The sequence below is a fragment of the Diceros bicornis genome, chromosome 24 (assembly GCF_020826845.1).
Source record: "Diceros bicornis minor isolate mBicDic1 chromosome 24, mDicBic1.mat.cur, whole genome shotgun sequence".
Lineage (NCBI taxonomy): Eukaryota > Metazoa > Chordata > Mammalia > Perissodactyla > Rhinocerotidae > Diceros > Diceros bicornis.
In genome coordinates this window covers 3,521,240-3,544,841 of record NC_080763.1, presented here as the reverse complement: position 1 = coordinate 3,544,841, position 23,602 = coordinate 3,521,240, and the positions used below count along the sequence as shown (strand labels likewise).

Here is a 23,602-nt window from a genome sequence, read left to right as displayed (position 1 = left end):
ATCTGAATAGATGGCTCTTCCAAATAGTTGAGAGTTAAACTTTTATTTGCTAGAGTATAATTTTAACTATATGAATGGAAATCTCTCTTACTTTACTAACTCCTCCTTTAGCTGCTTCTCAGTGAACCATCATTCTGAACAGTGATGCAGGGTAGCCCTTGAGACACGTGGCAGGGACCAAGAACTGGATGAGTATGCTAAAACGTAAGACTTCTAAATCCTATGCCATGGAATGTACTGCTCAGTAACTTTTGATGGTGTCCAGGGAGCAGAGTTGGAATTACTTCTGAGCCTTGATATACATAGTTAGAGCAATCCCACCTTGTATTTTACTATTTATTACAAATAATCAACTTTTAGTTAGTGTTTTATTGAGTGAATACATTGTTTTCTTCCCATTTGATAGAATTGCTTCTAGATAGGCCCAGGGTGTCTCATGTCCACCTGATTCACCCACCTAGACCTTCAGTAAAACTTGCATTTTAACCTCTGGTATATATTTTACCATTAAGTACCCCCAAGTTTGTTTATACTTTGGGAAACAAAATCTTTGCCGTGAGTCAAAAGACGGTCATTGGAGAGAGGGAGTCTACCTGAAAGAGATTGTGGGGACCACTCAGATGAAGAAAGCACTTTCAGTGGTGGCACTCCCTCGTCCATGCTGGCTGTCCGCTGCTGAAATGAACCCTTAGGACATGGCCAGTACTAGATGAGACAGGCGTGCACGTCTGCAAGGCTCGTGAGCAGATACTCGCCTTGCTGGACGTTTTCCTTTTGTAGCTAACCACACTCACTCTTCTTATTTAAAGATTAGCACCACTACCTATGGTTCTGCTCTTTGCCTTTCCAGAAAAATTGAGACCTTATATGTTAGAATATGTTTTTGGATATAGTTGCAGTTTGTTCTTTAACCTGTTTATTATTTAGCTTGTTACATTATTTGGTGTAAACTGCATTATCTATTACACTTTTTTGGTGGGGGAGAAGAGTGTAGCTGTACCTCGTGTATAGTGAATGTTCCTAATCCTGGAATACTGGATTGAGTTGTTTGGAATTCTGATTGCCTGACAGGATTCTGTCTTTTATGGTCAGACCTAGAACCTGTCAAAGTGTATGGTAGGGCACAACATAAAGGATGGACCTGGTTTACAGCATTTGTTTTCACGTCAACTCTTACCCTGCTTCAGCTCATCAGTTTCATCTCTGCTGCCTCCATTTCAGTTCATACCATTTTTTCTAGAGAGGCAGCATTGTGTAGTGTCTATGAATATAAATAACCACTGGAGGCAGACTGGGCCCAAACCCCAGGTCTGCCATATACTATCTGTGACTTTGGGCAACTTAAATTCTCTGTGCCTCAGTTTCTTCTTCTGTAAAATATGCATAATAGTGCCTACCTCCTGGGATTGTTGTAATAAATGAGTTAAAATATTTAAAGATCTTGAAACATCCCATGATGTATAGTAAGTTCTATATAACAGTTAGCTGCTACTATTTCTCCATTTTCCTGCATCTTCTCTGTCCTTTCAAATTTATAATCCACTTGACATTCTTGGCTTTCAGCTCTCCTATTTCGATTTGTAGTCTCTATGCTGACAGCATTTTCTTGGCTGCTATCTTGGTAATTGACTCTCAGTTAGGCACAGCCCTAGAACCCCTATAACTGTTGCCTGCTCTTGTGAGAAACAGTGACTGATTTTTGCCTAGTGTTTCAGACCCCAGAAAGAGCTGTACTGTCGTGAGTCTTCCGGGCTTGGACCCCAGAGGGGTGCACCCATCAGTCTCTGATACATCTACCTGTGGGAAAGGAGGAATTCTTTCCCATACAAGCATTCTGAATTCCTCAGCATCTTCTTGTTTTGGTATGCAGATCCTATCTCCAGATGTGGGAGGTGCTAACTCCACCGTAGAAGCTCGTTTAGAACATCTTTACCAGCTACCAGGATTTTTGATACGACAGAGAACTGTACAGCTTTCTAAAAGACTGCTCAATTTTCAGTTGAGGCAGAGCCAGTAATGTTCTTGGTTTTCTGCCGTGTTGGCAAGAAAGAAATGGCCCCTAATTTCTCTTACAGTGGAGACCTCAGCATGAAAACTTTGCGGGGGTTCCTCTTAATAGACCAGCAGTTGAACTAACAGTGGTAGGGATGGCAGCTAGGTTGTGGCACCTAGCGTGAGATCTGGCTTCAAATATGAATCTACCCTTAGTCCAGGGATTTGAAGCAGCCATTCCTTATCCAGCATTGGCAATAAAAGCCAAGTGGGCTCAGAGAACAGATCTTTGTTGTCAAATTCGCTTAGTTGGAATCCTTGATTTACCATAGCTGTATGACTGGGCAAGTTATAATCTCTCTTTGGCCCAGTTTCTCCTTTGTAAATGGGGATAATAATTTCTGCTTCACAGAGTTATTATGAAGATTCCGTTGAAATACACATATGTAGAGTGCTTAGCACAGTACCTGGTTCAATAAGTGTTAGCTATTATATTTAAGTCAAACTGGTATATTGGCTCTTGAGCTAGAAGCCTAGCTTCTGGAAATTAGAAAGTGTGTGGTTGACCTGTTTTATTTGTGAAAAAAAAGAGTAGGAGGCTATGCTCTACCCAAATTACTTCAGCCTAAGTTTGATAACCGTATATACACATAATGCGCACATATTCTCCCCCTCCCCCTGCCCCATATACACATCTATGTGCTCATCTTAAACCTGCTTAATCACGCCCTGAGAGTTCTGGGAATCACAGTGAAGTATCACACTGCAGGGACCTTAATTCCTCCTGAAAACTTTAAGGTTGAACAAAATGAAGACTTTCCAGGTGAAGTGAGGATGGTGGAATACTGCTTAGCCTCTGAAAAGCCTCTGCTGGGTTCCCTTGCCTGTGGAATGGCATCCTGTCTTAGACCAGTAGTTTGCAGATTTCATTGAGCCTAACAGAGATTAAAGAGATCTGAGCCTGGGGCCTCAGAATCTACATTTTTAATAGTATCCCAAATAATTCTGATTGCAAGGGTTTTATAGACCTCATGTTGATAATAGTTAGTTCATTAATTCCTCCAGTCTAAATGGCTTAAAGCTACCTCATCTTGAGGTGTCTTCACTTAGACTCAGAGAATTACCAGTTCAGCCAGTACAAAGTTGCATTTCAAGGGGTTCTAGAGGAACTAGCCTTCAGCCCACAAATTGGTGTCTTATTTCATCTCTGTTTTTCTTTCACCTATTTCTGCTCTGTACTTCCAATTTAAAACTTCTATATCTAACTTATTAATTTTCTGTCTACTCATTCTAGCAATTATTGAGAAGGAAGATATAGTCCCCCACTACATGGGGGGATTTATTTATTTATTCTTTTAGTTCTGTTGGTTTTTGTTCATGTGTTTTGAAGCTCTGTTATTAGGTATGTACACATTTGGGATTGGTATAGCCTTTTGATGAAATAGTGCTTTTATCATTTTGAAATGTCCCCCTTTGTCTCTGGTTTATTGTATTGAAGTCTATTTTGATACAGTTTAGCTACTTCCAACTTTCTTTCGATTCGTATTTGCATGATATATCTTTTCCTGTCTTTTTACTCTTAAACCTGTATGTGTCATTATCTATCTATTGGATGTTGTTTTTTAAAATCCATTCTGACAATTTCTGTATTTTATTTGGTGTTTTAGGCCATTCACATTTAATATGATTAATGCTGTTTGAGTTTAAATTGACCATCCATCCTGCTGTTTGTTTTGTATTTGTCCCATTTATTCTTTGTTCCTTTTTTCCCCTCTTTTCCTTCCTTCTTTAAGATTATTTGGCATGATTCTCTTTTATTTCCGTTATTAGCTTTTAGGGATACTTTTTTCATATTTATCCTCGTTAGTGTTCTCTGGGCTTTTTGGATTCCAATTTTATATATATATATATATATATATATATATATATATATATATATATATATAAAAGATCATTTGATATTGTCCACCAGCTCTTGGATGCTCTGTTCTGTTTTTTAATTTTTCTACCACTCTTTTTTTTTCCTTTGTGTTTCAGTTTGGGTGATTTCTATTGATTTATCTTCAGGTTCACTGATTCTTTCCACAGCTGTGTTGAGTCTACTGATGAACCCATCAAAGGTATTATCTCTTTTTCTGTGTTTTTAATTTCTAGCATTTTTTATTCTTTCTTATAGTTTCCACCTCTGTGCTGAAATTATCCATCTGATGATACATGTTGCCCACCTTTTTTACTAGAACCTTTAGCATGTTAATCATAGTTATTTTAAATTCTCTAATAGTTCCAACATCTGGAACATGATCTGGTTCTGTTGATTGTTTTGCCTGTTGACAGTATAGTTTGTTCTTTTTTTTCTTGGTTTTTGTATGTCTCAATTTTTTGTTGAAAACTGTATATCTTATGTAGGACAGTAGAGTATTTATGCCTAGACATAGGCACAGCTTGTCTTTTGCTAGGTCTTTAGTGTGGGAGGTTGATCAGTCTAGTTGGGAGTTGAGCTGGGGTTTGTGTTTTAATAGTTACTATCAGTGCACCACAGCCTTCAAATTCCCCTAGCGTTACCTTGTGTTTAGATGGGGCTTGGTTTGCTAGAGGGATTTTCTCCATGCTCTTCCCACCCCCCTGCAGTGGATTAAATGCTTGCTATATTGGTGACGATAGTGGGAATAGGAATGGAGAAGGGACATTTCTATTGTTCTGATCCATCTTCATTCTTAGGCATGGTGTCTCTGAGTCTTAAGAGTGGGGCCTTCTCAGTGATTCTCCTACCCCAGCTATAGGAGGCCTCATGGTCTAGACCCAGGACAGTGTCCTGCCCCTACACCAAGGGCAGTTTGTTTTTTTCTATTGCCTTTTCCCAGCTGATATGAGTCTTCATCTGTGCCCTGAACACAGGAGCATTTGCTGCCCTTCTAGCAGCAGCTTAAGGCTTTTGTTCCATAGGTGAGGTAGGAAGGTTCCAGGCAAGGCTTCACTCATTTCCTACAGCTGGTGCTATGCCTCTTCCCTAGCCCTGCACCACGGAGGGATATTTCTTCAGGTTTCTCACCCTTCCCCTGTTTTTCTCATGAGTTCCTGGTGAAATCTTTGGAGAAGAATGTGCAGAGGGGTGCAATTTTCCTTTGTATCTGAAGACCCAGGGCCTCTATACTTTCACTGTAGCCCACATTTGACCTTTAACAATTTGTTAAAAATTTTAGCTGAGATCTTTTTACTGGCTTATGTGACATCTGGTGTCTACCCTCAGTAAGCAAGTGCTCACATCTTGTTTCTTCCTGTCTGTTCTTAAATATCGTATTAGTTAGTTGCTCTGTGACCTCAGATCTCTGAAAGATTTAAGAAAAATCATAATTTTGCAAATTAAATGTGTTTTTGTTTTAAGGGTAGGAGCAACAGTCTTTCAGCTTTCTACATCCTAAGCAAAGGCTGAAATTCAGTTATACTTTTTTGTATGTGTGATTGCTCTAGGATTTTCAGTATACATCTTTAACTTGTCAGTCTAGCTTCAAAAATTATTTTGTCATTTCATGTAGAGTGAAAGAATCTTATTAGTGTACTTCCATTTACCCCCTCACGGCCTTTTTGCTATTATTTTATACATTGTACTTCTACATGTGTTATAACCTTCAAAATATTTTTAAGTAGTCGGTTTTGAAAAGAGATTTCTTTAAGTGAGGGAAAAAGGTCTTATATTTACCAGATATTTGTCATTTGTTGTTCTTCATTCCTTTATGTAGATTCAAATTTCCATCTAGTATGGAAATTTCCATCGAGTTCTTCTGCTTGAAGAACTTTAATGTTTCTCATACTGCAGATCTACTGGTGATAAATTCTCTTAGCTTTTGTCTAAAAAAGTATTCCTCTCTCATTTTTGAAAGATATTTTTGCTGGATGTAGAATCCTAGGTTGGCATTTTTTTTTCTTTCAGAACTTTAAACTTGTCACTCCATTATCTTTCACTTGTATAGTTTTTGGTGAGAAGTTTGCTGTTACTTTTGTCTTTCTTCTTGTACATGTCATCTGTTTTTCTGGCAGCTCTGCCCCACCCCCTGGCTTTATTGATAATTTTCTGCAATTTGATTGTGGTGTGTCTTGGTGTGGTTTTCTTCATATTTCTTCTGCATAGGATTCGTTCAGATTGTAGAAACTGTGAGTTTATAGTTTTCATCAAATTTGAAAACTGTTTGGCTCTTACTTCTCTGAATTTTTTTTCTGTTCACCCTACCCCTTTTCTGGAATCCCTACTACATGTATGTTAGTCTGCTTGATATTGTCACACAGCTCTGTTCCCTTTCTTTTCAGTTTTTTCCTCTGTGTTTCATTTGGTTTCTCTTGTTAGGTTTCTATTGCTATGTTATTGAATATGTTCTATTGCTATGTTATAAACTTTAAGAAGTTCATTGATCTTTTCTTCTGCAATGTCTAATCTGCCACGGATCTCATTTGGTATATTTTTCATTTCTGATATTGTGTTTTCCATCTCTAGAAGTTCAGTTTAGGTATTTTTTTTGTATCTTCCATTTCCTTTCTCATCATGTTTGTGTTTTCCTTCTGTTGTACGCTGGATTTGTAGGATTCCTTTGCTATTGTTGGGCTTTGTTCTAGTGCACAGTGAAGTTACTTCAGATTAGTTTGATCCTAATCAAGGCTTTCTTCTGAGCTTTATTCGAGTGGTCAGAGCAGCCTTTAATTTGGGGATACTTTATCCCCACTACTGAGGCAATAGCTTTCTGAGGACATCACTCAGTGCCCCATGGATTAGGTCTTTTTCACTCTGGATGATTGGAACTTGAACTATTCCAGCCCTATATGAGCTCTGGAGATTGTTCCGTCTACTCCTTTCCAGTGGTCCTTTTCCCTGGCCTCAGATAGTTTTCTCCCATATGCATGCATAGATAAGTATTCAACCAAAGACTCAAGGGAGCTCCTCTAGAGAACCCCAGCACTGTCTTTCTGTATAGGCCTCTACTTTCCAATATTTCGCTCCACAGATTCTAGCTACCTTGGCATTTTGCAACTGAGCAAGACTGCTAGGCTCTGTTTGGCTTACCTCTTCCTGCACTGTAGGCTGGAAGCTTGAGGCACTAAGCTTGGGCAGTTGTAGGAGTCCTCTCAGCAATCCTTGTCCTCCTCTACCTATTGTGCAATATCTGAAAATCAGTGTTCCATGTATTTTGTCTGATTTTCTGGTTGTTTAAGGCGGGGTGGTAAATCTATTATGTGTTACTCCATCACAGCTAGACGGAGAAGTCTGTCTTTCCAATTTAGCAAAACTGATTTACCCTCTTCATTTTTGGTGGTCTTTCTGTAGTAGGTAGTAGGCACAACCTACTACTCTCATATCCTACATGCCTTCCTGCCCAGGAATGTTAGAATGCACAACGATAACACCTTTAGTGAGCTAATGTGGATCAAATGGCTATTTGCCACACAGACTGGAACTGAGCGTCTTCCGCAGGGCTGTAGGGTAGAAGTGATTGTCAGACTTGTACGTCAGAACTCTTTGCTGCTGCCTCTTTTTGCTGGCATAATACCTGCAGCCTGCCAAACCAATTGCTGCATTTAATTTCTCATGTTTCCTAGTCTCTACTTTTCTTTTTCTTATTTCTTATAACTCGATGTAGAACGGACTCTTGAGGATCTCTGTTTTCATATCGAAGGACCCACCTTATACTGATATCGCCAGGAAGTAAATGAGAGCCCTGGATTAACTTGCCAGTCACAGTGTATCTGCAGTGATCTCATCTGTGAGTCTTAGCTTATATTTAGTTCTTGGTCTTCTGAGCCTGCTTCTCCAGTTGTCATGGCATGAGATTTTATTTTGGAAGAGATTGTAGGGGAAAAGGGAGTTGAGTTAAGTCAAATGGCTGAGGATACTAGAAGGCTAGTCTTGATATAGCTAGATTTTAACCACTGCCTGTGGTTTTAGAAACTTTGAAAGATATTATGTGAACTAGAATAACACCATAATTTGGAATGAGATTTTATAGTTTACAGGGTGCTTTCACGTAAGTTATTTTGTTAATCCCTATTATAACCCTGTAGTGAGACAGAACATCCTCAGGTTGCAGATGATAAACTGAGGCTCAGAGAGGTTAAGGGTGGGACCGAAATTGGAGCCTAGGCCTTCTGAGCCCCTAACCACCTCCCTGTCTGCTGTGCACTGTCTACAGCTTCACAGCTTGTGCCATCTGAGCAGGTGTGAAGATTAGATGCCAATAGTACCTAATATCCTGGATTATTTGGTAACTATTTACATAAAAATTACTTATCCACTTTTACTGCTATACTTATTCCTTCTATTTGATGATTTTCTAAATATTTTCCTCAAATAAGTTTCTTATGTTTTGAGTCTTAGGAACTTCTTCAGTGTTTTCCTCAGCTTCTTTTTATGTATTCAAGTTTTTGCTTTTCTACTTGTTAGCATTCTGAATTTTGACTACACAAATCTTCCTTTTCTCCTTTTTCTCCCCTATTCCTCTTTTTTACAGGTTTTAGTTTTTCTTTTGATTTTGACATTTGTTTACCATCTTCCTAAACTTTGTAATGTGGATTATGTCCACATTTTGTGAACGCGAGCTGTTTGCTTTCATACATTTTTTTGCAACTCAGCAGGTCACATTTTGTTCCACAGATATTCATCTATGTCTATCTTCTAGGTAAAAGAAGAGTGATCACCTCTACCTCAGGTTTACAAAAAACTTTCCAGAGAAATTCATGCTTGACTTGGGTCTTAAAGAAGGGCGTTATTGACAGAGGCAATAACATGTTAAAGGCCTAGAGTTATGAAGGAGAAAAGACAAAGAAGGGAAATATATAATGATAAAAGGGACACTCCATCAAGAAGACATATCACTTATAAATATATATGCACCCAACATAGGAGCACCAATGTACATAAAACAACTATTAACAAACCTAAAAGGAGAAATCAACAACAACACAATAATAGTAGGGGATCTTAACACCCCACTTGCAGCAATGGATAGATCATCCAGACAAAAAGTTAATAAAGAAATATTAGACTTAAATGAAAAACTGGACGAGATGGACCTAGTAGACATATACAGAGCACTCCACCCAAAAACAGCTGACTACACATTCTTCTCAAGCGTGCATGGAACATTCTCTAGGATAGACCATATGTTGGGAAACAAAGCAAGCCTCAATAAATTTAAGAAGATTGAAATCATAACAAGCATCTTTTCAGACCATAAGGCTATGAAACTGGAAATGAACCAGGAAAAAAACACTGGGAAAGTGACAAAAATGTGGAGATTAAACAACATGCTACTGAACAACCAATGGATCATTGATGAAATTAAAGGAGAAATCAAAAACTATCTGGAAACAAACGAAAATGATAACATGCCATATCAAACCATATGGGACGCAGCAAAAGTGGTCCTGAGAGGGAAACTCATAGCGATACAAGCCCACCTTAACAAACAAGAAAAAGCCCTAATAGGCAGCCTTAAATTACACCTAACAGAACTAGAAAAAGAAGAACAAACAAAGCCCAAAGCCAGCAGAAGGAGAGAAATAATAAAAATCAGAACAGAAATAAAAGAAATTGAGACCAAAAAAACAGTAGAAAGGATTAATGAAACAAAGAGTTGGTTCTTCGAGAAGATAAACAAAATAGACAAACCCTTAGCCAGGCTAACTAAGAAAAAAAGAGAAAAGGCTCAAGTAAATAAAATTAGAAATGAAAGAGGAGAAATTACAACGGATACCATGGAAATACAGAGGATTATAAGAGAATACTATGAGAAATTATATGCCAACGAATTGGACAATCTAGAAGAAATGGATAAATTCTTAGACTTATACAACCTCCCAAAATTGAACCAAGAAGAAATGGAGAATCTGAATAGACCAATCACAAGTAAAGAGATTGAAATAGTAATCAAAAACCTCCCCAAAAATAAAAGTCCAGGACCAGATGGCTTCTCCAGTGAATTTTACCAAACATTCAAAGAAGATTTAATACCCATCCTCCTCAAACTATTCCAAAAAATAGAGGAAGATGGAACACTTCCTGAATCATTCTATGAGGCCAACATCACCCTGATACCAAAACCAGACAAAGACAATACAAAGAAAGAAAATTACAGGCCAATATCGCTGATGAACATTGATGCAAAAATCCTCAACAAAATATTGGCAAACCGAATACAACAATATATTAAAAAGATCATACACCATGATCAAGTGGGATTTATACCAGAGACGCAGGGATGGTTCAACATCCGCAAATCAATCAACGTGATACATCACATCAACAAAACAAAGAAGAAAAACCACATGATCATCTCAATAGACGCAGAGAAGGCATTTGACAAGATACAACATCCATTTATGATAAAAACTCTCAATAAAATGGGAATAGAAGGAAAGTACCTCAACATAATAAAGGCCATATATGACAAACCCACAGCTAACATCATACTCAACGGGGAAAGACTGAAAGCCATTCCTCTGAGAACAGGAACGAGGCAGGGCTGCCCACTCTCACCACTCCTGTTCAACATAGTACTGGAGGTTTTGGCCAGAGCAATTAGGCAAGAAAAAGGAATAAAAGGAATCCAAATAGGTAACGAAGAAGTGAAACTCTCACTATTTGCACATGACATGATTGTATATATAGAAAACCCTAAAGAATCTGTTGGAAAACTGTTAGAAACAATCAACAACTACAGCAAAGTTGCAGGGTACAAAATCAATCTACAAAAATCAGTTGCATTTCTATATGCTAATAATGAACTAACAGAAAGAGAGCTCAAAAAGATAGAGTTATGAAGGAGAATAATACACTCAGAGCACTTACGTTACCTTTGGCAGGGGCATTGGGAATAAGGCAGAAAAGAGTAGAAGAAGGGAACTGCATAGGTGGGCAGAGACTGGGTCAGGACATGCCTTTTCATACTGGAAACTTAAATTTTATCCTATGAGAATGAAATATTGGAAGGTATAAAATGGGGAAATTGCTTCGTCAGATTTGCATTTAAGATTATCACTCTGGCAGCCATGTAGAAGATAAATAGAAAACTGGAAAAGTGATATCATAATTAGGGAGACTAGTTAAGGAGTTATTGCAGTATAACAAGTGAGGATCAGTGAGGGTCCAGGACGACCCTCTTGGAATGGTTATTGGAAGGATAGAGGAAGACGTTAAGGAAGTAGAATGTACGCTATTAATGCAGTATGAGTAAGAGGAAGGTAGTCCAGGTTATCTCTGATGTTTTTAACTTGGGTGGATTGTGGAGGAGGAACAGGTTTCCCACCCACATCCACGTTGGGGTGGCAGAGGGAATCTAAATAATAGTTTATTTTGACATATTGCATTTAAGGTGCCTGTTGCACACCCAGGTGGAATCATCCAGTGGGCAGTAGGATATATAGGTGTGGAGCTCAGAAAAAAATAGTGCTGCAATTAAAGATGCAAAGATCCTTGTAATTTAAACCAGTGGTCTCTAAAGTGGTGTATGCAAACACACTATTGGGGTGTTACAATGACAATATTTGAATTTATATTTACTTTCTATTTCATCCTTTCAAATTTTCTATTTTTGTATGTTTTATAATGTATAAAACATTTTAGAACCGTAATACATGGCATAATTTATAAATTTGTATGTATGAGAATGTGCTCAAAATATTTTTGGAGGGCTGGCCCCGTGGCTTAGCGGTTGAGTGCGTGCGCTCCGCTGCTGGCGGCCTGGGTTGGGATCCCGGGCGCGCACCAACGCACCGCTTCTCCGGCCATGCTGAGGCCGCGTCCCACATACAGCAACTAGAAGGATGTGCAGCTATGACGTACAACAATCTACTGGGGCTTTGGGGCGGGGGGGGCGGGGGGGGAATAAATAAATAAATAAAATCTTTAAAAAATATATTGTTGGAGATTACTAATTTAAACTGATTGGGAACTAGTGGTCACTTCTGAGCATTTTGCTTCACCATAATAACCTGAACTTTTTAAAAAATACATATTTCTGGACCCTATTTCCAGAGACTGTGGTTTATTAAGTGTGTAGGAAGAAATCTGAAAAATCTATCTTTTAATTTAATTCCTCAAATGATTCTGATAATTGACCAAGTCTGAGAACCACAGGTTAAAACCATGGAAAACATGTATAGAAAGAGAAGATAAGTAGAAGATAAGCTACACAGGTTTAAATGACACTCTGCTGATTCTAAAAGTTCCAACTATGTTATTTCATATTCTTTTGTTTTTAATAATCTGTTAGAATGACTATAGTCAATATTGAATTGATTGTCTTCACTAAGCTAAAATTCACATTAAAAGTTCAAAAGTCTGGGGGCCAGCCCAGTGGCGTAGTGGTTAAGTTTGCACACTGCACTTCAGTGGTCCAGGGTTCACAGGTTCAGATCCCGGGCACAGATCTATGCATTGCTCATCAGACCATGCTGTGGTGGCATCCCATATGCAAAGTAGAGGAAGATGGGCACAGATGTTGGCTCTGGGATAATCTTCCTCGCAGAAAGAGGAGGATTGTCAGTGGATATCAGCTCATGGCCAATCTCCCTGACCAAAAAAAGAAAAAAAAAATCAAAAGCCTGTTTTAATGTTATATATTCCATTTTGGGCACAGATTTCTCTCTCATATGTATACAGATTATAGGGAACTTTTTTTTTGTCTTTTTGTTTTGTTTTGTTTTTTGTGTGTGTGAGGAGGACCAGCCCTGAGCTAACATCCAATGCCAATCTTCCTCTCTTGTTTTGCTGAGGAAGACTGGCCCTGGGCTAACATCCGTGCCCATCTTCCTCCACTTTATATGGGACGCTGCCACAGCATGGCTTAACAAGCGATGCATCGGTGCGCGCCCGGGATGCAAACCTGCGAACCGCAGGCCGCCACAGCGGAGCGCGCGCACTTAACCGCTTGCGCAACCGGGCCGGCCTATAGGGAACATTTTTTGACTAACAAAGAGAAAACCTTTTTCCCTAAGCATGTAAAATTCTGCATTGCCCAGATCCACCAAAATATTAACCTTGGAAGACTAAAGACAAAAATGGCGTATGATTTAAAGCCTGTTCTCCATTTTGAAATGAAGAGATTGCCAACAACATCTAAAATCTGCCTTCTGTGAATCAAAATTTGAAAAAAGGATGAAAATGTAATGTGAATGCCTGAAAGGATCATGTAATAAAAACTTTTGAGGACTGTTATGGGCTGAATTGTGTCCCCGTACAAACTCAGCTGTTAAAGCCCTAACCATCACTACCTCAGAATGTGGTGGGATTTGGAGATAGGGCTTTAAAGAGATGGTTAAGTTAAAATGAAGTATTAAGGGTGGGCCCTAATCCAGTCTGACTGGTGTTATGAAGAGGAGGAAATTTGGACACACAGACTGCAGGGATGCTTGCACAGAGAAAAGGCCCTGTGAGGACACAGCTCAAGGAGGCAGCCAGCCCTCTGCAAGCCACGGAGAGAGGCTCAGGAGAAACCAGCCCTGCTGCCACCTTGATCTTGGACTTCTAGCCTCCAAAGCTGTGAGAAAATAAGTTTCTCTTATTTAAACCACCCAGAATGTGGTATTTTGTTGGTATGGCAGCCCTGGCAAACTAATACAAGGACAGTAAACCACTTATTCAACTTTACAGTTACACTAATGAAGGACTAAGAAGTACATGCAGGTTTTAAAACCCTTCTGGCCTTGTTTTTTGAATCAAAAGAAGCAAACAGTACTTAGGGTATAATTGTATTGTCTAGAGTTTCTTACCTCTATGAAATTGGGTTAAACTTGGTGAGTGGTAAATTTTATTGACAGGAGCTCTCGCCTAAATGTAATTTAGTGTTCTTGGTGTAATTGTTACTTTCAGATGTGATCCCAGGTATAATTTGACGTCTGTGTATTTTATAAGGTAGAATTTTGTATGATTGCTAACTACTAACCCAAATTTGCAATTATAACATTGTAACCAAGCTAAATGAAGATTAGAATAATGATTAGTTACTCACGTCCTACATTATTCCTCTAGATTATAGTTCCTATCTAGTGAATGAGCAAGTGTTCAGGTATTCAAATGAAAGGTAACATTTTGATGACTAGTTCCTGATTTATTGCCTTTCCTTCCGTTTACCAATTAAACATTATTATTTTTATACTAACTGTGATTTTATTTTATCACCCACCTTCTGAGAACTGTCAGTTTATTATTTTTGATTGATTTTATTATGAAATATCTCAAGTATATGCAAAAGTCTAGGTAACATAATCAGTACTCTCCCTCACTTAGCTTAAGAAATTAAACGTTCCAGATATAATCAAAATCTCTTCTTTGACTCCTGTCATTCCCCTTTCTTCAATCCAAAAGTAACTACCCTCCTAAACTTGCTGTTTATTCCCATGCATTTTTTAGATTATTAGGTTATTGTTCCCGTTGGCTTTTTTTTTTTTTTTTTTTTTTTGGCTTTTTTAACTTGATATAAATAGTGCCGTTCTGTTTGTATCCTCCTGCGATTTGCTTTCTGGTTCAGGGTAGGTTTCGACATTTATCTACATGGATACCTGCAACTCCACACTCTCTCTTCACTGTGTGTAGTAGTACTTCGTTGTATGCATATACCACAGTTTGTTCTCCTCTTTGGACACTTAGATTGTTTGCGATGTTTTGCTATTATAAAGAGTGCTGTAATAAAAATTTTTAAATATATTTCCTTGTGCAAATGTGCCAGAATTTCTCTCGCGTATGTATCTAGGAATAGAACTGTTTCAAATTCCATCTCTCTGATTACCAGTAAATCTGAGCGTATTTCATGGCATAGGTTTACTGACTATTTGTGTTTCCTCTTCTGTGCAGATCTTGTTATATCAGGTAGAGTCCAGTCAGGAGACAGAAACCACACAGTGATTTCAACAGAGAAAGCATAAGATAAAGAATTATTAACAGAGAAATGAAGTCGCAGGGCAAGAAGACCTCTATGAAGAAGACAGAAATAGCAGGTGCAGGTAGCAGCCACCACCCCTCGGACGAGATAGAGCACCCAAGGAAAAGGTCATTTCCTCACAGGGCTGAGAGTCTGACCTTATTGGAGAGTGTGGCAGTGGTCATTAAGCTGCTGCCCTCTGGAGTGCTGGGGGAGCCTTCCACAGGCAGCTGCCTGCCCTGGGAACACACCTCAGCTCCTGAGGGGTGTGGGAGAAGTAGTCCAAGGGGAGGTGCCCAGCAGGTGACTTTCCACTGTGAAACTGCCTCAGAGGTCGTGTGCAGGAAGCTGCCCACAGGAGAGCGGCACTGCTGAGAAATACAGTGCACACCCTGCAGGAGCCCAAAAAGGGAGCACCTTGGACTAGAGAGAGAACCCTTCCTCCTCCTGTTTACAGGGTAGTTGGTAGGAATAGTTCCACAGTACATTAGGCACAGAATGATGTAAATAGGCCTTTGTGGGGCTGATCTGGGACCCTAGCCACCATTTATGGCATTCATTCTATGACGGGTATATTCAGGGTTCCCAGACAGGAAGTTTACAACAAACCTTAAGAATGAATGACAAAGTATTTTTCTTAACCTTCCACCTTTTTCTTTTCCATCCTCATCTCTCATATCTCCTTCACCTTTTCTTGTGTCTTATACTTTTCTTATATCTAATCCTTGCTTATTTCTTCCCCTGAATACCAGTATCCCACCATTCCTGTTGTCCCTTACTCTGTGACTTACTATCTCTTTAAGTCCTGGGTGATCAGATTTGTTCTGTAAGTTTCTAGAGCAGTGAATTATAGGCATGCCTTGGTCCCCAAGTGGGGAAAGCAGTAGGAGCGTAGCTAAGCTGGAGGAAAAGGGTCCAGACTGCCTCTCTGCACATCCCATAGCCCTGTGAAAAGTTTGTCTCTGATCCCTGTCTGCAGTCTGTTGTGTAACAGTGGGGCCAGATCTCACCATTCTATTAACTACAAAGTGAAGTGACATTTTAAATATATATCTATGTAAGTCCATGTCAGTTAGCCTGAGATTCTGCTACATATGATAAAAAGCCAAAATAACTGTGGCTTAAACACAAAGGGGCATATGTCTCTCCACGTAAAAGAAGTGTAGCTGTCTAGAGTTCGGGGCTATGTGGTAGCTCCACTGAAACCAGAGACAGAGGCTCCTTCTGTTAATTCAGCTTTCCGTCCTTTGTAAGAGAGCTTCAGGAGCTCGAGACAGAGAAGTAGCAGAGACAAGGGGGAAAGGTCAAAGGGGTTTACCACTGGTGATCCTGCTGGATCCTCTCACCCAAATTCAATCACATGACCAAACCTAGCTGTACAAGGAGACTAAAGATAGTCTTTTAACTGAGCATATTGCTTCCCTGAATAAGTTGGTATTCTGTTATAAGGAATAGGGAGAGAATAGATATAGGATAGGCATCTAGCAGTTTCCAAAATGTGTAATCTTTATTTTTCCTGAATGTATTAGGGTTCTCCAGAGAATAAAAGAGATTATAAGAAATTGGCTCATGCAGTTATGGAGGCTGGCAAGTCCAAAATCTGCAGAGGTGATGTCCCAGTTCAAGTTTGAAGGCCAGTAGGCTGCTGTTAAAACTAACAGAGCCAGTGTCTCTGTTCAGAGGCCATCAGACAGGAAGAGCTGTCTGTTTCAGTTTGAAGGCCATCAGGCAGAGTTCCCTCTTATTTGAGGGAGGGTCAGCCTTTTGTTCTGTTCAGACCTTCAACTGACTGGATGAGGCCCACCCATATAGTGGAGGATGGAGAGCAATCTGCTTTACTCAGTCTACTGATTTAAATGTTAGTGTCATCCAAAAACACCCTCACGGAAACACCCAGAATGTTTGAGCAAATGTCTGGATACACTGTGGCCCAGTCAAGTTGATACATAAGATTAACCATCACACTGAATGTAAAACTAAAACGTGTAGTGTAAACATACCAAACCATTTATAATGTAGAAACAGAAAATTCCCTATGTCCTCATCTCCTAGAGGTATCTGTTAATAACAGCTTTTTCTCCACTTATTTTCAGGACATATACCAATGTATATATTTTACAAAAACAGGACTATACTGTTTATACATATATATGCACATGCACATATATGTATACATGTAGTGCTGTGATTTAATCTTTTCATTTTTATTCTAGACATTATTCCTTGTCAGTAAATACAGACCCCTACTTCTTCTGAACATTACTTCACTATCAATGTGTTATCCATTCATGTTTTAATTTATTTAATGAATATTTTTAACACCTAGTATGTGCCAAACAACATTTGTATGTCCAGTCCCCTATTGGTAGAAATTTAGGTCATTTTGTTTGTTTTTATTCTTTTGTTTTCTGTCATAACAATGCTGAGGTAAACATCTTTGTACTATATTTTTAGACATTTTTGCAAGAGTTTCTATAGAGTATATTTCTAGAATTGCTCTGTAAAAAGATACCAGTGTTTTAGGTTTTAAAAGGTAGTGCTAGCCCAGAGTTTCTCAACCTTAGCACTGTTGACATTTTGAGCCAGATAATTAATTCATTGTTGCTGGGCAGGAGGAGTGGAGTGGGGGAGCTGTTCTGAGCATTGTAGGAGGTTTAGCAGCATCCCTGGCCCATGCCAGTAGCACCATTACTACCCCCCCAGTTATGACAATCAAAATTGTCTTCAGACATTGCCAGATGTCCCTTGGAGGAGCAGAAGCGCTACACTAGCCCTTCTCTCTTTTCCTCCTCCCACGAAATATAGACAGCCTGGCATTGTGATGTCAGAGCCCAAGCTGAGTGAAGAGGTATCCACCTGAGAAGCAGCCTACTATGGGATATTGGAGGCCAAGTGGGGTGAGGAGGGATGATGACCTGTTGTCGGAAGTCAGAGCTCAAACGGGGTTCGGAGGGTGTCCAGGCGTGAGGGCAGCCTGGCATGGGGTATTCTGAGCCTGAGCCAGGATGAAAAGGATGTCCATTTTGGTGAGGCAGGGACAATCCTCTCCAGTCCAAAAAAGAGAGTTCTTCATTTATATGACTAAAAGCGCATTTAGGGTGGTTTCCCAGCATGAGAGCTTAGTCTCGGTGGAGATCCATTACTGGCTTGATGGTTTAATAACTCACAGCATATAATTAGGGTTTGTTGGCTGATGTCTCTATATTATTCAGAATTGTTTTAATGGTAGGAGTAGCCATGCCAAGAACATGGGTCACAGCTATCTGATGTTAATCTGTCAAGTACTTTAAGCATAAAAATAATCCCATCTTTGTAACTGATTCTTAGAAACATAATACTGAGCCAAAGAAGGCAAATAAAAAGTACACATTACATGATTCCATTATGTAAGTTATTAAAAATCAAAACTAGTCTGTGGTGCTAAAGGTTAGGATTATGTTTACCCCTGGTGAGGGTGAGGCGTAGCACCTGGCAGGGAGATGTGAGAAGGGGCTTCTGACGTGCTGACAGTGTTCTCTTTCTTCACCTGGGCGTAGTTAACGTGTAAAAAGCCATTGAGCTGTGTGCTTATGATTTGTGCACTTTTCTGTATGTCATCCTTCAACAAAATGTTCACCCAAAAATATCCCTTATTCTTTTGTTCTTGGAAAATAATCAGGCTCTTTCCTCTGAATCAGATAATTTTGAGAAAACAGAATGTTTATGGCTGACAGACCCTGCAGCATAAACCAACTAAACAGATTGGCAAGTACCACTCAAACTGAGGAAGGCCCAGTTAGGAGCACTAATGAAAGTGCTCAGTCTACCAAACTTGCCAACCAGTGGGGTAATGCTGCATGAGTGCTTGTTCAGCAACATTCAGCGTACCGTTGTTGAAATCACACTTTATGACAGATACTCTTATCTTTTAGATTCTAGAGACACGTGGCCGTAGTGCCTATGTCCAGGGATCCCATAGAAGTGAGGAAGACTAAGCAGTTAGAATACAGTAAGATAAACACTGATAGTTGTGCGCAGAGCTAATTCAAGGGCATCACAGAGAAGGGAAGGTGACAATAGGCTTCCTGAAGGAATAAGTATAAAAGCTAAATAAAGGGAACAGGGACAAGCATCCTAAATAGAAGGAACAGCACACACAGGATACAGAAGTAAGACTCAGCACAACACATTCAGGGAACTGTCGTTGTTGGCGTGGAAAGCACGGGGACCGTCAGCATTAATTATCTTATGTGTCCCCAGACCCTACGCTACTGGCTGGTTCGTGGTAGACATTCAGACATTAGTTAGATGAGTAAATACCTAAAATAACATCAGGTCTTTGAAGAGGTAGTCTAAGGAAAGATCACAAAGAGTTTATAAGCCATCCTGAGAAGCTCAAAGTTTATGTGGAGGGCAGTGAAGAGCCGTAAAAGAATTTAAGTATTAGAATAACATGATTGGTGGTATTTTAGAAAGGTTTTCTGGCAACTCTATGAAAGATGGATTGAGTTTCTAAAGAGGAGAGAGAAAGTTAAGGGAATTGTGTGTGTGTTTGTGCATCTACTTATACATATGCTTGTGAGCAGGCATTTGGTAGTGGTGGTGAGAGTGTCATAGAGTTAAAGCTAGGGATACTAAGTTTAGATAGGAAGTTTCTGAAATAAAACAGGTAGGAATGATAAGAGTGTGAATTAAGACGTGGACTGTAGGCCTGATGAGTGAGGGATGAATTTGAGGGTGATTTATGAGATACAATAAACAGTACTTAGCGTGTCTAGTTAGAGTTGCAAGAAGCATGTGAGGAGGAGCTATCGTGGATGACTCCCCGATTTCTGTCTTGGGTGACCAGCTGAATCCTGTCAGCACACCATTCACTCTGATAGGGAATACAGGCAGAGTGACAGGTTTGTGTTCTGTTTTTTGGATTTTTCCAGAAATCTGGTGTGTTCCATGGCTGTTAGTGATTCTGGTAACTGTTGATCTATCTACTAGGAGATGGTTAGTTGGCTGTTCAATATTTGGATCTAGAGTTCAAGACAGAGGCCTGAACCAGAAAGATGTAGTACTTGACAGCATTACTCATGGAATTTAAAGCTGAGGTAGAGCAAAGTAACATAATATTATATGTCAACTACATGTCAGTAAAAAAAAAATAGTAAAAAATAAAAATAAATAAAGCTTAGGTAAAGCTCCCAAAACATCTATCCAAAGAATACATGTTTAGATTTATTAGGCTCAAGAGAGGAAAAGATGTGGGAGTACAGATGTGTGCTATAAACTTGTTTTACTCTTTTTAACTCTGCTTTTTATTTCCGTGATTTTTATGGGGAAACATGGTTGGCGCTAGTTTGTAAGTCTCATAATAGACTGGCAATATAAAATTTCCCAAATTATTTATTTTAAAATTACCAACACAACTAAATTGCTTATATTTCTTGGGGAGAGAGCTAAAAAGGGACTTTTCCTATTTGAGAACATAGGTTGCACTGTGTAGTAGAAAGAGTTTGAATGAACTTTGAAGTCAAACTTTGGCTAGAATCTTGGTTCTCGTATTAGCTACATGCCTTTGGGCGAGTTACTTAGTTTCACTAGGACTGAGCTTACTCATTTGTAAAACTGGGATAATTATAGCTGTCTTTTAAGCTTCCTGTTAAGATTAAATGAGATGAGCTTTTGGGTCTGGAGAATAATGGCAACTGTCCAAATCTAAATCCCCACACATCCTCCCAAAAAGCCTTAACACCAAAAAGGACCACACGCACACATACACACACCACACATCACTAACACCTGCAGCATTACTACAAGGAAGACAACACTACAAATTTTAAATTATTCGTATATAAAGAAAGAGCAAATTACAACAGCTCCTGTTGCTGCTACAAACCTCTGAGTCTGCAGAGTGGGGCAAGAAGAGGCTTAGGAGACAGTGAATAAAGAGGAGATCAGAGGTTAAAATGAAGCACAAAATCACCCTCAGAAAGAAAACGTCACCACACAAGTGGCAAAATACGAACCCAGGCCTAGGACTTAGGATTTCATAGCACTAGCCATAGAGAAGGTGTGTGACAGTGACAGGGATGAGAAGTGGCAGCATCAGAGAAACACTGCTCCTGGGAGAGGAGATAAGAGAAAGGAAGGTGCCCCTTGGAGACATGGCAGCGAGAGGGAAGAAGGAAGTAAGGAAAAAATTAAAGGTCCTGGAGAAATGAAAGAGAAACAAGGCACACCAATCCAGTCCCCACCCACCACCATCCTACCACCACCCATCACCACCGCCACTCATCACCATCACCCGCATCTCCACCACCCCCCATCACCACCATTCAGTGCCACTACCACCCATCACCACCACTCAGCACCACCACCACCCGTCACCTCCACTATACCATCATCCATTTAAGGAGCTGCTCTTAGTAATCTGAAGAAGTAGACACTCTTGAACTAAGAACTCTATCCATAAAATGCTCAAGAATAGAATTAAATAAGATACCATACAAAGCTGCTTTAGGAGGAATACAGAAAATGTGAATCAATACATTTCCACTAATAAAAATTCTCCCCCCAAAAGCAAACACAAAACAAAGGGAAACTGTATTGTAACACTCCAGCTGAATAAAATATCCTCAAATAAACTTGTGGACATACTGACAGGGGCATTGACGTAAAGAAGGAAAACAACCAAAACAAGATGCAGAACGAAGTAAAAAGCTTCAGAGAGAAAGTGGTTGACGTGGAATACAGGCAAAGGAAGACCTAACATACTTATAATTGGAGACCCTGAAGAGGAAAAATCAATGGAACAGAACTAATTATTAACTTGTAATCCAAGGAAACTTTTCAGAAATAAGAGAAAAACCAAAATCTACATATTGAAAGGGCCCACCTTGGACAAATTGATCAAGAACTCTTAAGTCATAAACTATTTGATTTTAAAGACTAGTGAAACTATTAGATTTTAAAGACAAATATTTTTGTGGGACTCCTGGGGGAAAAAATCACATTACTAATAAAAAAAACAGGCTCACGTCAGACTTCTCAAGAACAATATACAAAGGAAGGCTACAATAGAGCGGCATTTTTAAAAACTCAAGGAAACAAAATTCAAGCTAGCTAACCTGTCCTTCAAGTGTCAGGGCTATAGATAAACAGCTTTGAACATGAAAGAATTTAGGAAATACTTAGAGTTTAATTGTAGATCCACGACCAAAACAGTGGTGAGGACATGGGTATAATTGTGACATGTTCTGACAAAGTAGAAAGAACAAAACTAAAAATAAGTGAGTGGAGAGAGAAAGGGAAAAATAGAATAAGATCATTCCCTATTGCGTAAGTAATAAGTGGGAGTTATAGGGTACCACTGAAAATGGGCAAACCAGATAGTTAAGGTTAATAAGCAAAAAAGAGATTTAGGACACTCTTAAATACATTCACACATACCTGTGCTCATCTGCCTCTGTAATGCCAAAGTAATTCTTACTTTTATGTTTAATACAAGTAAAATTATATGCTGTAAAAAATTATGTACTGTGGCTTGAAATCTGAAATTTAAAACTTTAAATGATTCTCTTGGGTCATGAAAGTCTGTTTTTGGCACAGCAGTAGCAAAGTATAAAACTGTAGTTACTATGTCTCTTTCTGGGAGGTTGGATCCTAAAATGTGTAATTCTGTGATTTTTCTTTTCAGAGGCTGATAAAATACCAGTAATGCGTGGACAGTGGTTTATTGATGGTACTTGGCAGCCTCTAGAAGAAGAAGAAAGTAATTTAATTGAGCAAGAACATCTCAGCCGTTTTAGAGGTCAGCAGATGCAGGAAAATTTTGATACTGAAGTGTCAAAATCCATAGATGGAAAAGATGGTAAGACCACTTAATACATTTAATATGTTCTGTAAACCAAGTAAATTATTTATAAAGTTTAGAATAGTTCCTAAATTTGACATAGTAATTCAGGAGGGTTAGAATTTATAAAGTTTCTGATTATTTTAAACATTTGATTATTATTTTAGAATTTAAAACTACTATGAATTTCTGAACTATCTTAATCTTTATTTTATTTAATATGTATGTTCACTGGCATGATACTAACATGATTTACTATAAATGTATAAATTGTTCTAATGTGCTCTCTGAATTAGTCCTTTTAATAGTTTTTTAGTTATCAAATAAAATTGAACTTATAAAAAAATCCCTTGTCATTATATCAAAAGAGCAGTTCTGTTAATATTTTAATGTTGGTTCTTTTCCTGAAGTTTAAAAAAACTTTAATTTCCTTTGTGTAAGTACCTCTTAACTGTCTCCATATTGATAACCATATCAGTTTTTTAATTTGAAATAATCTGTTCCTTATATTTCCTTATTCAGCATTTGGATATTTTGTAAAAGTTTAAAATATTTATGTAATAGCCAAGATTGCCATGTTTTGTTATGTCTGATCTTGAGTAAAATTCGAATTGTGTGGTAAAGTTAAAAATACTTCTATTGTTCCATTTACTGCAGGCAGTGGGATCAGCTATTCTGGTGAGTATATAAGTACAGGTAGATTAGAATTTGTAGATTTCTCTATAGTTTTTTTTCTAAAAACACTTCTTCATCCACGTTTGCTTTTGTTTGGGAGGTTTCTTGGCAAGCCCTGCTGAATCTAATGAATCAAACTACGAATTAAGTGATTTTTTTTCCTTCCCCTTGTAAAACATCTCTAGAGCAGAAACACTCAATATTGATCAGGTAA

General features: G+C 38.8%; 1 protein-coding gene across 9 annotated transcripts in view; it reads left to right on the top strand.

Moving 5' to 3' along the window:
- The window catches only part of DDHD1 (DDHD domain containing 1), a 107,310-nt gene that overhangs the window by 6,997 nt on the left and 76,711 nt on the right, over nt 1-23,602 (top strand). For 6 of the 9 annotated variants that reach the window (XR_009223667.1, XM_058566942.1, XM_058566938.1 and 3 more), the window contains exons 2-3: nt 22,558-22,731; nt 23,371-23,391. Coding sequence is in view for 8 of the 9 variants with exons in the window: in XM_058566942.1 (XP_058422925.1) it covers nt 22,558-22,731; nt 23,371-23,391 (195 nt within the window). In the remaining variant the exon portion in view is untranslated. The remainder of the gene's footprint in view (nt 1-22,557; nt 22,732-23,370; nt 23,392-23,602) is intronic. The other 3 variants (XM_058566945.1, XM_058566943.1, XM_058566940.1) reach the window with 1 other exon arrangement.